General features: G+C 55.5%; 1 protein-coding gene across 1 annotated transcript in view; it reads left to right on the plus strand.

Moving 5' to 3' along the window:
• The window catches only part of ITGA2 (integrin subunit alpha 2), a 73,817-nt gene that overhangs the window by 46,525 nt on the left and 9,844 nt on the right, over positions 1-17,448 (plus strand). Inside the window, exons 16-26 of the mRNA XM_054714328.1 lie at positions 1,655-1,794; positions 3,457-3,608; positions 5,979-6,089; positions 6,631-6,713; positions 8,005-8,146; positions 9,174-9,266; positions 10,080-10,156; positions 10,236-10,319; positions 13,707-13,806; positions 15,083-15,193; positions 16,221-16,325. Coding sequence (XP_054570303.1) covers positions 1,655-1,794; positions 3,457-3,608; positions 5,979-6,089; positions 6,631-6,713; positions 8,005-8,146; positions 9,174-9,266; positions 10,080-10,156; positions 10,236-10,319; positions 13,707-13,806; positions 15,083-15,193; positions 16,221-16,325 — 1,198 coding nt within the window. The remainder of the gene's footprint in view (positions 1-1,654; positions 1,795-3,456; positions 3,609-5,978; positions 6,090-6,630; positions 6,714-8,004; positions 8,147-9,173; positions 9,267-10,079; positions 10,157-10,235; positions 10,320-13,706; positions 13,807-15,082; positions 15,194-16,220; positions 16,326-17,448) is intronic.

Consider the following 17,448-nt stretch of genomic DNA (forward strand, 5'->3'; position numbering starts at 1 on the left):
ACCGGAAATTGAACCATGACCTCCTTGTTCATAGGTCAACACCCAACCACTGAGCCACACTGGCTGGGCTACAGGACTGATTTTTTCCCCCAATATATTTTTTTTATGGATTTCAGAGAGGAAGGGAGGGAGAGAGAGAGAGAGAAACATCAATGACGAGAATTACTGCACACCCCCTACTGGGGATGGAGCCCGCAACCCAGGCATGTGTCCTTGACCGGAATCGAACCAAGGACCCTTCAGTCTGCAGGCTGACACTCTATCCACGGAGCCACACCAGCTAGGACTATATGACTGGTTTTTAAACAGTCAGCAATTACACCTCAGTGAACTTGACCGTGCCCGTCTTGGCGGGCAGCCTCCCCGGAGGGCCATATCCCTGCTCTGCGAGGACACGCTCTGCAGTGCGGTCAGTGATGGCCAGACCTTTTCCTCGGAAGATGAATCGATTCTTCAAAGCCGTCCGGACACCTGAAGTCCATTACTGACACTCGGCCAGAGTAGGCTGGTGCCACTTTCCCTTAGTGCTGAGACTGGCTTTTCTGGGCGACTTCCTGAGAATAAGTTTCAAAAAACACGTTTCCCAAACCGCTGAAATCAGTGCCCTGTCTCCTGGGAGAAATGCTCAGCTTCTCCAAGAGGCGGACTCACCGAAAGCCTCCGCCTGGGCTGCCCGGCGCTGAGGGTTGTGGCCACGCTGCCTCTGCGACGGGGCTTCTGTGACTGCCCGTCAGGGGCCGGGGAGAGGCATGACTCGTTACTGACACACCTTCTCAATGGACTCCAGTCCTGACATGGGAAGGAAATGTTTTCTGGATCTTCTCGTGGTGCTTTGAGGGACAGGGAGACTATGGATTTCTTCTGGCTGCTTTGTCAGTAGGCAGGGTGTGCCCGAGGGGGTCACATGATGGCGTGCAAATCCCACTGCCCAGGGGCCGAGGAGACCAGGGGCTCTAACTGCTCACCTGCTGTGGTTTCTCCTAACTGTGACTCGGCACACTGGCCCGTTACCGGCATCCTCGTGTCTCAGACGTCCTCATGATAAGCGGACATGGCCTGTGTCCCACCCCCTTCACGGGAGTGGCGTAGGAGCAACGAGGCGGTGCGTGTGGGAAAGGCCCTCAGGTGCCCAAAGGGCGGAGGCAGGCCGAGTCTGCAGCCCCTGCCTGGGCGGCCTCCTCCCCAGTTCCCGGCATCAGGCTAATTGCCAGCATCGTGGTCACATGCCATGCTGTACGGAACCGCCGCCAGTCACCGAGGCAGCAGGAAGCCGCCACAAGCACACGCCTCAGCCCCGCCACCCCCCCTGCCGCCCTGTCTCCCCTGTCTTTACGAGAAAAATGCATGGCACCGCGTCCAGCTGGACCAGGACCGCCGGCCCCTCTGCGGAGAGCCCGCAGACTCGGCCCGTGCCCACGCGTGCACTCATTAAACCACACCGTTAAAGGGGACGGTGCTGGGGCCACGGTCCCAAACAGGAAACAGCGTCCCTGCGCCAGCTCAGAGCGTCCCACCTGAGTGCTGCCGGGTGCTCAGATGGAGCGGGATGTGGGGGGGCGGGGGGATTGGACCCTGCAGGCACTGGTCCCCTGTGAAGTTAGCACTCCGGTACTTGGCGGTCTGTCCATCTGTCTGTCCTCACTGTGTCTTTCAGGTCGCAGAGCATTGCTGATGTGTCTGTAGACGCTGCGTTCACACCAGAAAAAATCATCCTGTTCAACAAGAATGCGGAGATCCGCCTCAAACTCTGCCTGAGGGCGAAGTTCAGGCCCGCCACGCCCAGCAGCCGCGTGGGTGAGTGGAGTGGGGTCATGTGGACGGAGCGGTGTGCTTCCGGGGTGCCAGTCCTGAGTGTAACTCGGGCTTCGAGTTTGTGGACCCACAGAAATGGGGTTTCACTCGCACACGTTTCACCTGCCACGCGCTGAGGGGCCGGGGATGTGCCGAGGCGGGAGGCGTGGCGTAGGGCTTCCTTCAGCATCTCCGGGAGGTGACCGGGCTGTAATCTCTACGACACGGTCACAGGCCCTCCCCAATCTGTCCTCCGAGTGTGTGCCGCCCGAGTCCCCCATCACCTCGGCTCGCAGTCACCCTGGGCCCTCCCGCAGGAACTGAGGGCTCGGCACGCCGGCCAGGCCACGATCCACGCAGAGCTGTTCAGTACGAGAACCAAGATGCTTCCTGCTCTCGAGGCATTAATAAGCATGGAATCATGAGGAGAGACACACGAATGTATCATTTGTGCCCAGTGTTTTCAATCTGCAAAGTGAATGCAGAGAAGGGGTACGCGTCTGAGATGTGTTCTACCAGCAGGAGACGGTGGCTTACACCCTGGGCACATGCCAGCAGGAACTGTCACCGTCTCTCTCCTGGACGGGCCGGGTCGCCTTCCAGGGCCTGGCCAAGGTCCACGTCCTCTCGCTCGTGTTTTCTACCCACCACGCCTCCCCTCCCTCCCCGGCCGCAGCGGCTCAGCAGCTGGCTTCGCCCGCGGTTAGGTGACTTCTTTCCTGTGCTGCTGGGTCAGTGTTTGGCCCTAGACGTTAGAAACTGGTCGTTCCTGTGGGTGTTCCGTTCAGTGGAAACCAATAGACTAACGTACTCAGACAGCGTGGTTTGAATCCGAAGTCCGCTGTTCATAGCGGCATGACTTTAGGCAACTTGTTCAATCTCTTAGAACCTCCATTTCCTCATATATAGAGCAGATAACACCAACCCGGGGAAAACGAAATGAAAACCCAGTGTGGCCAAAACTGATGCCAAGAGCCAGTGTCTAAGCTAAGGTCGGAACCTTCAACCAAGTCTGCTGGCCGCCTGGCCAAAATCGAGAGATGATACTATTCATAGCACCAACTGCCTTATTTGGGGTTACTCCTTCTTAGCGTGTTACTTTCAGTATTTTAAAGGTTGAGTTGACTTTCAAAGCCATCAATTATACAGCTTACCTTTAAAATATCTATTAGAAATATTGTGTAACTTTTCTTGCTCCAGTGACTTCAGGAGGTTAACAAAGATGGATGAAATATAAGAGAATCTAATGAACTAAAAAGAAGCGGTAAAGAGAATGCAAAGGAACAGCCATGCTCAGCTGTGGGCACTCAATAACTGTGCCTTTCCTTGTTGCATCATCATGTTACGAATGATGCGTGGAAACCAAAGTGTGAGGGAGTCAGTTGGCCAATCCCACTCAGAGATTTCCCGGGACACGCCCACTTTCCTTCCCCCGCGTCCAGCCACGTGTCTTTGAATGGCATCTCTGTGGCCACAGTCACACACATCCTACCAGACCTAGAGTCACGACTGCCCTGGGCCGGCCACGGCTCACAGCCCATCAACTTAAAAGCCGCTTTTCCATTTTCTCAGAGTCAGAGACCTCACCCAGTAAGACACAGTAAGACAGGGATGCTTTGTCCTTTAGAGGTTTTTGTCGTAACATTTCTATGATTTTCATCACAGCCATTACCTATAACATCACCATGGACGCAGACCTGTATTCGTCCCGCGTGACCTCCAGGGGGCTGTTTAAGGAGAACGGTGACCGGTGCCTGCAGAAGAATGCCATCGTCGGTCCCGGACAGACCTGCTCTGCGTTCGCCATCCTCATCCAGGTGGGGGTCCCCTCTTCCCATCCCGCCCTGAGGTCTAGTAAGTGGTGAAAATCCAAAGGGAGAATGAGGAGCCAGAAAACGCTCGCCTCGCGAACGAACGCTTCCCTTTTCTGGGAACAGGAAGCCTATCTCCCTCGCTAATGCTATGGTCACGGGGGCCGTTATCCAGTGAGGGGCGCTACCGTTTATTTGGGGTTGCTGTTATTGGGGCTAAATATAAAACCCTTAAAGACGCCGGGGACAGCGTGCTTGAGACGATGGTCACCAGGGAGAACGCGACGTGGACAGGGGATTTCACGTGGACGTTTTCCTCCCGGGAAAGTGTGTTCCTCTAGGAGGAACTGGAGAGAACCACCTCACCTGTGCTCTTCGCGGCTGGGTCAAGTGCGCGGAGGTGAAGGGTGGTCGGGCATCGGGTCGAAATGATGAGCTCTAACCTGAGGCCGCAATTACTGGTTCAGATGGCGTTTGAAAGGCTCCCCAGTAGGACATGAGCTTCTCGGAGAACACGCCCACCAGGAACTTTACTTTATTAATCATGTGACCATGTCCCTGTAGAAACCACATGATGGAATTCGAAAGCGTCCTTTCCTCAGGAAGCTGCTAAGGACTTTTCTAGAAAGGTGGTTCTCAGGCTTTAAGAGGCGTCGGAGTTGCCAAGGGAGCTTTCACAGAATGTGTCTCCTGGGTCCTCGCCACCAGACTCGGGGGTTGAAGGTCAGGGGACACGCAGGGTGAGGGGCCCAGGTGCTCCTGGTGCAGCTGGCGGTGGAGAGACCACCTCGGGAAAGGCTCGGTGTAGAAGCTGAAAAGGCATAAAACTGATGCTCAGATGCACGCACATCGGTGTTTGTTCAAGTTGAAGGTTACTTGTTTGCCAAGCCTGGCCTTTTGTTGTGAAGGGCAACTGTACGGACCGTTTGAGGAATGAACGCTGGTTTCCCTCCTCTCCTGTCCCTGAGCCAAAGGGCAGGTCAGACTGAACAGCCGTCCATCGAGGGGGTGAGCAGCCAGGCTGCGATGGGACAGAAGTCGCTGGTGCTGCGGTGCACCTGTGGGGTCCGCAGGGGCCGGGAGACGCTGTCCAGTTAACTGCTCACGGGTCCCACCGGGGGCCCGCCCCGCAGCCAGGCCCCAAAGGACTCGCGAGTTCGGACTCCGGCCTGGGATGGACTAAGTGGTAACAGTCGCCTCTCGGGAGGAGGCACAGCCCGTTTCCAGCGCTCGCCGTCTGTACCCCGTTCTTTCCGGACAAGAGCCGGGAGGCGTCCGCGCGAGGACCGCTAGGTGGCACTCGCACCCTGTCTTGGCATTGGTAGTTTCCACTAGACGGGGCGTCTCAGCACCAAGTGGCATGTGGGGCACCGCCAGCCCCCTCCCCCTGCACGCCAGTGGAGAGGGTGGTGGGTGGTGGGTGCCTCCTGACAGCGAGACGCGGGTCATCTCACCTGGGCCAGGAGGGAGCGGCTCCTGCTGTGGGCTGGGCCGGAAGTCGGAAGTCCATGGGGGCTGTCCCGGAAGTCGGGGCTGTCCCAGAAGTCGGGGCTGGCCCGGAAGTTGGGGCTCTCCCAGAAGTCGGGGGCTGGGTCAGAAGTTGGGCCTGAGCCAGAAGTCGGGGCTAGGCCTGGAAGTCGGGGGTAGGCCAGAAGTCGGGCCAGCGGGAAGTCAGAGGCTGGGTTTCGATGTGGACGTGGGCAGTGCCTTTGTCTGGCTTCCCAGAGCAGAGTGAAGCTCTGACTAAGGAACCTCTTGTCTGTCACCTGACAGCCAGCCTGCCCCTTCCCTTCCAGGTCACAGTGTCCCTTCCAGGTGCCTCCCAGGTCTCAGCTGTAGGAACTGAAAAGACAGCCAGCAACCAGGGCCGGGGACTGACGCAGGGCCATTAGAGCAGTAACACTGGGCACATTGCCCAGCGGGGGATTCAGTGGCTGAGCACCGACCTACGAACCAGGAGGCCAGGGCTCGATCCCCAGTGGGGGGTGTGCAGGAGGCAGCCGATCCATGATTCTCTCTCATCATTGATGGGTCCATCTCCCTTCCTCTCTGAAATCAATAAAAGTATATATTTTTTAAAAAACTGGGCATATCACCTAAATATTTACCATTTCTTATATACACACAATGAGGTTCCTGGGAGCTTAACCAAGAATTGCTGCTTCTGGTTTTTACTGAGCCCCTGACTTCAGTTTCTCAGCGGAGAGGCAAAGAGCAGATTAGAGCAGAAGAGAAGATGCCAGAGTCGTAATCTAGACAGCACTGTGGCCTGTTTCTGCTTTAACGCTTCCCCGTGCTAATACACGGACTCTCTCTCTCTCTCTCTCTCTCTCTCTCTCTCTCTCTCTGTGTGTGTGTGTGTGTGTGTGTGTGTAGGAGCCCTCGGATGTTGTCAGTGCCCTGAGTCTCCTCGTGAACATCAGCCTGGCGCACCCCGGCACCAGCCCCGCCCTGGAGGCCTACTCTGAGACGGCCAAGGTCTTCAGTGTAAGTGGGGCTCCCCTCCTGGAATCCAGACCGGCTAGCAGGGTCACAGTGGCTGCTGTGGGAACGACACCTAAGACGTGGCCTTTAGCTGTTCATCCTCTAAATGAAGTACAGTGACTGTGCCCGGGTCACTAGCATGTAAGAGCCACGCAGCCCGAGATTTCGTCTTCCCCGTTCGCTGCGCTGGGCCCGCCGGGCCCGTGAGCGGTGCCGCCCCCCGCAGGGCCCACGGGTGTTTGTGGAGGAAATGAGTAACAACACAGCAAACTCCGTGTGCTCCTGCCCACTTAATAGAATGTGACCCAAACCTGTGACGTCCCCTGCACACTCCCACCCCACACTCCTTCCCCCCCCCCCGCCAGTCACCCCCTTGAACTTTGCATTTCCACCGCTTCCCTTCCCGATGTTGCTAAGCGCGTATATCGCCCGGAGCGCGGCTTCGCGTGGTCTGGTTCTGAGCATCGTAGACAGGATGACGCTGGGGTGTCCTTCCGCCTGGGCGCTCCGAAGTGCAGGGTCTGGGCTTGCTTTCCTTCTGTAGATCCCGTTCCACAAGGACTGTGGCGACGACAGCGTGTGCGTCTCCGACCTGGTGCTGGAGGTCCGGCAGCTGCCGGCCGCTCAGTAAGTGTCCCTTTAAAGCTCCGTGTGGCTCCGTGGGCGGGGCCTCGTGCTGTGCACCCAAAGGTGGCGGGTTCGGTTCCCGGTCAGGCACACGCCTAGGCTGAGGGCTCCATCCCTGATCTGGGCACTTAGAGGAGGCAACCAATCGATGTTTCTCTCTCACCCTCTCTCTCGCTCTACCTTCCTCTTTCTAAAACTAAAAAAAAAAAAGGTAAAGACTAGTGTAAAATGTAGAAATAAAAGACACCTTAAATTGTGTTATTCAAGTGAAGGCTTGTGGAGATGTTGTCTACAAAAGAAATATCTGTAACGAATAAAGACCTTTAACCCTTTGCACTCGCTTGCTTTTTTCTCGATTCCTTTATTCTACTCGGGATTTAATTTTTTAAACACCCCAGATTTTACAAAGCGCGGCAGTAGAATAAAAAAACTGGAGTTTCTTTTCATACAAACTTATTTATTTGGATTTTTTTATATTTCAAATTATTGATACATTCAAAGAGTAATTTTAATCTCTGTAATTTTTCATGGTGTGATAGTTTTTGAAACATTCACCCACACGAAGACCTGGTTTACATTCACATGTTTCGCAAATATAAATCGTCTCTCTTCTTCCTCCTTTGATTTTTCTGTTAGAACAAACAGCACAATCTTTGTGTGTTTTGTTAGGGTGAGGTGTGATTATACGGAGCTTTCCATCTAAACGTCGCTCTAAGTTAGTGGATAATAATCTACCCCTGGAAGTTACTGTACCATCTCTGAATTCTCCAACAAGATCATGTACTAGTTTCCTAATAAATTTCACATGCGTTACCGGTTTTTCATTTTTTCTTTTTTGGCATCAGTTGAGACGGCATTTACATTTTACTTGTCCTTTCATGCTAATGAAAACAAGAAAAGATACTGGAAAAATAGACAAAAATCTCCCTTCCCCCCGCGGTGAAACTACGTGTCGAGTGTGGCTCGACCTATGAGCTGCTACCGATGCTAACCGTGTCGAGTCACACTCGACATGCGAGTGCAAAAGGTTAAAACCTAAATTTCACTTTCTGCCGTCCGTACAGGGTCAGACAGTAAGCACACTACAGCCACTTGTGCTAAAGGCAGCAGAGAAGAAAGCCCGGTAGCACGAACTTATCCCTTTGCGATGAGGATAGTTTCTCATTGAGCAATTTCCTCCGTATTCGAAGTAAATCTGAAGCGTTTCTTTTTTAAATGAGTGAAGGATTTAGATCCTGGCCCCCTTTCCCCCTTCATGACTTTTTTTCCCCTTTTTCTCCTTTTTTAACAGAGAGCAACCCTTTATCGTCAGCAACCAAAACAGAAGGCTAACGTTCGTGGTGACTCTGAGAAACCGAAGGGAGAGCGCGTACAACACTGGGCTCCGAGTGGGTTTCTCGGAAAACGTGTTCTTTGCTTCCTGGTCCACGCCGGTAAGCGGTGCTGGCTCCCCGGGCTCACCCCCCCGTCACGCCGGCCCTCGGCTCCATCCCGCTGTCTGTCCTCCGCGTTGTGAGGGACGGTCTCTAACCATGATGGGCACCGTCCGGCCTGCCTGCGTGGCTCCCAGCTAGTTAAACGCCGTGAGCTCGTTGCCTGGCTCTGCGTCCGGGCCGGGCCGGCCTCACGGGCGGGTCAGTTTTTCCTTCGCCCTGAGACCTGCCACCGGGGCCAGATCCTCGGCCACCGGGAGCTCAGATGCTCCGAGCTGCACTTGCTCGGAGAAATCAGTCCCGCAGCTGGGCCGGGCGGGCGGCTGCCAGGGGACGCATTCCGGCGAGGTCAGTTCATCGCGCCGACTTGATGACTATCCCAGGAGCGCACTTGACCGCGAATGCCCCCGTCCCCTCGGCCACCGCGCAGGGAACCGGAGAGGGAAAAGCTGAGATTCTCCAGGCCAGCTGCCCGTGATGAGAGAATGTGAACCGGTCCCACCCAGCTCGGGGCGATGCGAACTTGACAGACGTAGCGTCCTAAACCGTTGTGACTGGTGTTTAACTTTCCTGTGCAAAAGGACAGCTTATTCTAAAAAGGAAAACTAAAAAAATCAGTCTTGAGATTATTTTAAGAATATTAATAAACACCAACATACAATTTTGTTTTCTTCTCGTGAAACTACAAACTTCAACTATATCAAGAGAAAGATATGTATTTAGGACAGCATTTCCATATGGGATTGCAATTACTTTGTGCTTATGAAATATAAGAGCTAATAAATCAGTTTTGGGGGGAAATTCGAGTATCTGGCCACTGCTGTGGCGGTTGCGTGTCCTGCTTAGCAACGAAAATAGCGCGTTGGCCTGGAGAAGACGGGATGTGAAGTCCTGGGGACGGGAGGTCACGTTAGTGTGCACCAGCCTTAGCACTAAAGTGCCCGTGCGCTTGTGCGTCATTCAGCACGGGCGTGCCTGCACACACACGGCGCATACTAATTGCTCATGTTTCCTTGGTCTCGTTCAGGTGGACGGGACGGAAGTGACGTGCCAGGTGGCCGCCTCTCAGACGTCCGTGGCCTGCGATGTGGGGTACCCCGCTCTGAAGCCAGAACAGCAGGTACAAGCTGCGTTTCAGCTGAAACCCACGCCAGCGCCCCCAGCGCTAGTCTAAGCCACCCACATGCCGCCCTCCTCAGGTGTCACCTTTCACAGGCATCACAGACCGCCGCCTGCCTGGTTACTAATAGAGGACGTGCTTAAAGTCCGGCCGTCCTCCTTAACTTACTAATGAAAGTGAGCCCTCGCTGGTTTGGCTCAGGGGACAGTGTCCATGCTGAAGGGTCCCAGGTTTGGTTCCGGTCAAGCACGTACCTCGGTTGCAGGCTCCATCCTTGGCCCTTGTCGGGGCACCTGCAGGAGGCAACCAATTGATGTGTCCCTCTCATCGCTGATGTTTCTCTCTCTCTCTCTCTCTCTCTCTCTCTCCCCCTCTCCCTTCCTCTCAGAAATCAAGAAATATATATATTTTAAAAAGTATGATTTCCCCCATGCAGTGCATCCCAAACAGCACACACGGCCTGGAAAGTTCTTTGTTGACCAACGGTCGGTCTAAGCGCGCTCTCCAGGGCCCCGGTGGCCACTTGTTAGCCCGATGAGCACGTTTGCCATCAGCACAGAGCTTCCAACCCGGACAGGCGTGTGCTGGAGGGAGGGCTGGCCTGCGCCGCTGGGAGTTGGGCCTTCTGATTCCAAAGGCCGGGCGTCCTGCGCTCGGCGGACCGGGACCCACACGTCCTACACGGGTGGGAGCTCACGGTCCGTGCAGTTCAGAATCCGACTGGAGGGAGGTCGCTCTCTTGGGGAACTTCCTTTTCACGTTGGCCCCGAGGACGGAGCCTCGTACACTGATGAATTTCAATTTTGTACATAGGTGACGTTTACTATTAACTTCGACTTCAATCTTCAAAACCTTCAGAATCAGGCATCTTTCAGTTTCCAAGCCTCAAGGTAAAACATAATGGAAGTCACACATGGATAGCTTTTCTAATATTTCTCTTCCAGTAATTTCCTAATGCTTGTTCCATAGCGAAAGCGAGGAAGCAAACGAGGCAGATAATGCGGCCAACTTCACCATCCGACTGCTGTACGACGCGGAAATCCACATCACCAGGTAGGGGGGCCGTGGCCGCCGGGGCGAGGTCCGGCATTCTGGTTTATAGCACGTTTGACTCCAAAATCCTCCAATGCTCATCCTTTTTTTGTGTGAATATTTTTACTGATTTCAGAGAGGAAGGAAGAGGGAGAGATAGACACATCAATGATGAGAGAGAATCATCTATCGGCTGCCTCCTGCACGCCCCACACTGAGGATCCATCCCCCAATCTGGGCATGTGCCCTGACGGGGAATCCATGACCTCCTGGTTCATGGGTCAGTGCTCAACCCCTGAGCCACGCTGCTGGGCCGGCTGCGCATTCTTTCCTGTGGAATGTGAAGTCAAACACTTCCCCTTGTCAACTGAAACGCGGTCCGGACACACTGGTCCCCGGGGAGCCCTGGGCGCCTCAGGTGGTGACAGAATCCCCGCCGCGGGCAGAGGAGCAGAACGTCCCGCAGGCCCTCAGACGAGCAGCGAGCCAGCCGGGGTGTCACAGTAGAGCTGGGGGACCTGAGAGTCACCCCCACGTTCTCCTCCAGGCCCCTCTTCCCCTGTCCCCCCGAGATCCCGGCGATGTCCCGTTCCCGGACCCTGCAGCCCCAAGCACAGTGCTCACCACAGCAGGTCCAACACAGCACTCAGTCTGGTCACAAAGTTCCCTTCTGGCGGAAAAGTCCTGCCACGACAGATGGCGGGTTCCTTCCGACCCCGAGGAAATGCCGCATCTTTCAGAGCAGGCCCCGCACGAGGAGGCGCCCTGTCCCCCTCTCCTGCCGGCCCACGGCAGCGACCCTGAGAGTGTGGCCATGAGCTCCAGGGGACCCGAGTGCCCCGGCATTGTTCAGAGGCAGGGGTCTCAGACAGGAGAGACCTTATAGGCCACAGGGCTGACAGGTTGACACCCCTTCGCTCCCACCGAAAGCGAGTGGTTTCATGGACACAGACACACGGGCACAGCTCTGCAGGGACACGGCCACAGGCGACACCCACCTCCCGCCGGGAACCAGCTCCTCTCCCTGGCCCGCTGCCTCCCCGCACAGGCCAGTGACCCTTAGACGACACGCAGCAGAGTGTCCCCAGGGAGCCAGGCGGCCAGGGTCCAGGGACAACGCATTCTCCAGCTCCCACCGCCGCGCCCGCCCTGGACGCAGGGGCGTGGAGCTCACCCAACAGGTCACGGAGCAGAAACCAAAGGAGAGTCCGTCTGGCGCCCGAGGCACAGGAGCGAGCAGGAGAAGGGTGCTCTGTCCCGCGCTGCACCCAGCAAAGGCAGGAGCAGAGCCCGCCCAGCTCCGTCCCTGAAACTAACCGGGGCTTCGGAGCAGAGGCCACGGCCGCCTGAGTCACCAAGACAAATGCCGCCGGGGGATTGGCGAGGGGACCATGCCACCTGAAGTTTCCCTTCCTGCCCAAGTGATTCCTCTCATCCCAGATGCTTTTCTTTTTAAAAAATATGTTTTTACTGATTCCAGAGCGGAAGGGAGAGGGAGAGAGAGAGAAACATCAATGATGAGAGAATCGTGGATCGGCTGCCTCCTGCACGCCCCCCACTGGGGATCGAGCCCGCAACCCGGGCATGTACCCTGACCGGGAGTTGAACCATGACCTCCTGGTTCATAGGTGAATGTTCAAACACTGAGCCACGCCAGCCAAGCTAAATGCTTTTCTTTTTTTCAAAAAAAAATATATTTTATTGATTTTTTACAGAGAGGAAGGGAGAGGGATAGAGAGTTAGAAACATCGATGAGAGAGAAACATCGATCAGCTGCCTCCTGCACACTCCCCACTGGGTATGTGCCTGCAGCCAAGGTACATGCCCTTGCCTGGAATTGAACCTGGGACCCTTCAGTCCGAAGACAGACGCTCTATCCACTGAGCCAAACCGGCCAGGGCTAAATGCTTTTTCTTAATACAGCCTTTTTATGACTCCACCCGCCCACCACGGCCAGTGTTTTCAGACATTTTACCATGAAATGAATATAAGATTGAGTGGCACTTCACTAACATCTTAGCTGTATTTTTGTGATGGGAAGATGGACTCTAAGATATTCTGATGTCCTTTAAGAAATAGCATACGGTTTAAAAAATTCACATGAAGAATTATGAAGAGTAAAGCTAGAGTGGCTCTCCATCCTACCACCCCGTAGATCCTCTGGGTGGCTTTGTTCCTTAAAATCAGGACATTAAATGCACCTGGAGAGGAACGCACACGTTTGAGAGAGATACACAACGGAAAATGAGATCCCCCCTCCCCACCTCCCCTACTCATCCCATAGACGGCGACGGAGGGACTGTTTTAGAATCCCTTCCAGACACAGGCTGTGTTTTCCTACCAGGATGTCAGCATCACACACACGCACACGCATACGCACACGCACACGCACACGCAGAGACACACACACACGCTATTTATCCAAACGCAATGATAACACTTGGCGGTGCCTTGCTTGTTATGTGAGCCTAGAAAATTCCTATTAGGACAGACACTCTAACTTGTCCTGTTCCTGGCTGGGTTGTAACTTACGTAGCCAATTTAATAGCAATGAGATATTGGGTCGTTTTGCTTTTTTTTTTTTTTTTTTTTTGCTGGTTTATTTAATCATCACAAGCAATGCCGGGGGAAAAATATGTCTAAACAAACACCTTTTTGAGCAAAAGTCCTTTCCAATTACTGAGTGTGACCCCTGGCCACCGCTTTGATGCTGTATAAATGCGCACCCACATTGTGCAGATGTGATGGGTGGAAGTAGATGATAGTAGAATTATTTCTAAAACAGATTCCCCGGGACAGCTGACTGCTATTATACATATACTGACCAACACTTAAGTGACCTAAGGGACACCTCGGTCACAGACGGAGCGTTGGAGCTCTCTAAGCGCACAAGCAGGACGCACTAACCAGCTTAGACGCTGCTGCCCCGGCTCCCCAGGCCTGGAGGCAGGGGAGGTTCCCGCGCTCAGCGCCGGGCTCCTGTCCCCCCGCGGCCACAGGGCCGGCTCCCTCCCAGACAGAACCCGGACACTCGCCACGTCTATTTAAGACTCCCTCTGACGGACTTTCCTTTTGAGAATTTGGAAAAAAAATGTTTTTCTAAAGGAGGCATGAGAAAAAGGAGAAAAGGAGTATTTTCAGTACAGAAATACAAAAACAATTGCAGAAAACGTCCGCTGTAATTCTTTAGGACGTATAATCAGCACCCTATAATTAGGGTAGATGACCTGGTGGGAATGAATATTGCTTCCCAGTCCCGCACATTCAGTCCCCGGCGCCCACGAGCCAGGACCCGCCTCTGTTCCCTCCTACGCCCTCCCTGCCCCCTCCCCCCACGGAGCTTCGAGCACGGAGCTTCGAGAAGAACAGCAACCCTAACCGCCCTGCTTTGCCCACGTCACCCGGCAGATCGACCAGCATCCACTTCTACGAAGTCTCGGAGGGGCGTGCTCCGTCCACGGTGCGCAGCCTGGATGACATCGGCCCCAAGTTCGCCTTCTCCGTGAAGGTCGGTGAGCCTGCCCGGGAGGCGGGCAGTCGGGGGAGGAGGAGGGAAAGAAGTGGAGATGTACTAGGGGCTCTCACACTGGAGTGGACATCAGGTCGCCCGGGGGACTTGTTCCAATGTGGTCACCGGGCTCCGTCCTCAGAGCTTCCGGTCTAGGGTGGGTCTGAAACTGCATTTCTAGCAAGTTCCCTCCCAGGTCACGGAATGCTGCTGGTCCAGTCGCCACACCGGAGAGTCACTGAGCTGACCACGGGGCGGTAAACAGCGGGCACTGTGCACGGTGGCGTGTCCTGGGTGAGGGCCAAGGGGCGTATTTCGGAAGAAAGTTTTCAACATCAGTCAACAGAATGTTGAGATGAGGGCATGGGTGCAGGCAGAGTCTCTGGGACGGCATCCGCGGGCCTTCTCTCTGAGGAGCTCGCCCTCTGTGTGCAGCCATGTTTTGTAGTCGTGCTGGGCAGTAAGTATCTAGAGATATGATTAAGTCCAGTTCTGTCGCCAGCTGGTACGAGCAGTTACTAACTACAGGTTGTTATCAGTTACACAGAGAAGTAACTCGCTGAAGCAGCTGTTTGTGCTGTGACCGTGCAGACACGGTGGACAGTGAGAACGCTCTCCCTCCACCCTGCGTCTATGCAGTTTTCTTTGGTTCATTTCTTCCTAACCCAGTGGTCGGCAAACTGCGGCTCGCGAGCCACATGCGGCTCTTTGGCCCCTTGAGATTGGCTCTTCCACAAAATACCATGTGTGGGCACGCACGTACAGTGCGATTGAAACTTCATGGCCCATGCGCAGAAGTCAGTTTTCGGCTCTCAAAAGAAATTTCAGTCGTTGTGCTGTTGGTATTTGGCTCTGCTGACGAATGAGTTTGCCGACCACTGTCCTAGCCCAATGCATGGTTGCAGCCCTGCAACTTGGTGATTCCTAAAAACCAAGAGCCTTGGTTTTTAAGAGCCTTGGTTTGTGCTGCAGGTACCGGAATGCAGGCAGGATGCGTGGCATCGGCCACGACCTCCTTAATGAGACGTGTAGTCCGTAGTAGTAACACAGAAGAACATGCCTGGGGGGCGTAGTCAGTGTCGGCCTGCGTGCCACGTGCCTGGGCCACGTTGATCCATTCAATCCCAGAGCAGTATCGAGGCTGTTATTCCTGTGGGTCTTACTCACCGTGTTTAACTCTGGGGGGGGCTGGGGGGGCGGGGGCATGCGCACTGGCAACGTGACCGGCTCCGCACCTGTGAGGCCAGAGCGGAACCGTGTCCTCCGTCCGCCGTAGGTGACCACAGGGAGCATCCCCGTGAGCATGGCCTCCGTCAGCATCCGCCTCCCCCAGCTCACCAAGGACCAGAACCCGCTCCTGTACCTGACGGGCGTGCACACGGACCAGGTGAGGGCGGCCCCGTCTGACAGGTGTGGGCGGAAGGTAGCCCATCGCGTATCAGCAGCGGGTGCTGTGGTAAGAAAGCGAGTGTCAGTGTAGACGGCAGAGGCTCTGCCTGAGGCCCCTCCTGGGCAGAAGGAGGTCCCACCGCAGCGCCCTGTCCACAGAGGTCAGCTGGCCGGGGGTGGGAGGTCGAGCCCCCCCCCAGGAGACAAGTTGCCTGCAGGCCGCTGTGAGCCGCTGCCCTGCACCCTGTCCTCCTGGCCCCGCCCTGCTCAGCCCGGGCTGCTCAGGGCCGTCCCTGCTTCACGTCCTGAGTGAGGCGATGCCCAGGCCCGGGCACTTGAGTGGAGTGTCTGTGGCTCCGGCGGCAGCACCTGCTGGTCTTTAAGGCGCAGTGGTCCTCACAGCCGGGCTGAGAGCGCGACTCAGACGGACACGGCCAGCGCCGGTTAGCTCTTAGCTGCACTGATGTCACTCGGGGTGCGCAGGTGACGACAGGAAATCAAAACCCTAAAATGCTCCACAGCAGAGGACCCTGCGTTAAATCACTCAGTCTATTCCTTGTTTTTTTAAAATATATTTTTATTGATTTCAGAGAGGAAGGAGAGGGAGAGAGAGATAGAAACATCAATGATGAGACAGAATCATTGACCAGCTGCCTCCTGCACGCCCCCTACTGGGGATCGAGCCCGCAACCCGGACATGTGCCCTGACCAGGAATCGAACCGTGACCTCCTGGTTCATGGGTCGGTGCTCAACCACTGAGCCACACCGGCCAGGCAACTCAGTCTGTTGTTGTTGCGAATTTGTCTCCTCGCAAGTGGGCTCTGGGACCCAGCAGCCCCGCCGAGTCACGCAGGCCCATTTGCGCTCGGGGTGACGTTAGTGCGGCTGAGAAGTGGGCCCAGGGGGGCAGTGCGGCCAGCCTGCCCCCCACCCAGCCCCGACATGTGACAGCAGGGTGCCTAAGAGGCTGCAGGACCAGCACAAACCGCTTGGCTTCCTGGCCTGACGTGCGGCCCCTCTGCAGGCCGGCGACATCAGCTGCCACGCCGACGTGGACCCGCTGAAGATAGGACAGACGCCGGCTTCCGTGTCTTTCAAGAGCGAAGACTTCCGGCACCTCAAAGACCTGGTGAGGAAGGCTCGCGGGCAGTGCCCTCGGGGATTTCCTGTTAGGGTCGCCCGGAAATGAAGCACTCCCCTCCGCCCCGCGCCCGGCACTCGAATGTCATAGATTCCCCTGTGCCTTTGGCAGCCGGGATGGAGCAAGGGGTAGAAAGGCGCACTCCAGCCAAGATGAGGTCGGTGACGGGGCGATGGGGTGACGGGGCGATGGGGTGACGGGACGATGGGGCGATGGGGCGATGGGGCGATGGGGCGATGGGGTGATGGGGTGGTGAGCTGGTGAGCGGGAGGGTGCAGTCATTCCCTGTGTAAGTGATTCGGTGCAATCACAGCGACATGTGGGTGAAGTCTAAGGGCTAAACATCCCAGCGGGAGCCCGTCTCAGGCTGTGCCAACACGGAGCCCTCTCGGCATGTCCCTCCTTTCGCGAAAATGGTTTGATTGTGTAAAAATGACGATTGCTACATAGGAACAACATAAATAAAAAACGACAGAGAGACAGAAGTTCTCGGAAATAGAGCAGCTGAGCACTCGTGTAACCAACAGCCTCCTCCACGCCCCTCAGCGTTCATCCACATGGACATGTGTGTACGCTGCTACATACATGTCATAGTCCATGTGACTGTCATAGGCTTCTTAAAATAGACCATGTTTTGGAGCAGCTTTAAGTTCCCAGCAAAATTGCGTGGAAAGTGCAGAATCTCCCGTGCACCCCTGGCTCCCACATCAGCACAGCTCCCCCGACTCCCCCTCCCCCATCGGAGTGGTTGCGTTGGTCGCGGGATGGGCCTGCATCTGAGACACCGGTCGGAGCCCTCAGTGCGTCAGGCTCCCTCGGGGCTGCAGACTCCACTAGTTTGGAAAGTGCACGGCGACCTGTGTCCCGCTGCCCCGACCCCAGGGCTCCCCCGTCCCTTCCCCCACCCCCCCAGTCCTCGGCAGCTCCTGAGCTCTACTCAGCTTCCCTTTAGTGGAAGGAATTCTCTGTCAGTTTGCGTTTATGAGTGACTAAGGCGTATGCCTCCTGTGTGTGTACTCAATGACTTGCTCAGCCAGTACGTGGTTGATAAACACGGATTTGTTTTTGGCGTTTTACAATCAGAAACGGTGACTAGACAGCGTGGGGTACT

This window comes from Eptesicus fuscus, chromosome 4, assembly GCF_027574615.1.
Source record: "Eptesicus fuscus isolate TK198812 chromosome 4, DD_ASM_mEF_20220401, whole genome shotgun sequence".
Taxonomy (NCBI): Eukaryota; Metazoa; Chordata; class Mammalia; order Chiroptera; family Vespertilionidae; genus Eptesicus; species Eptesicus fuscus.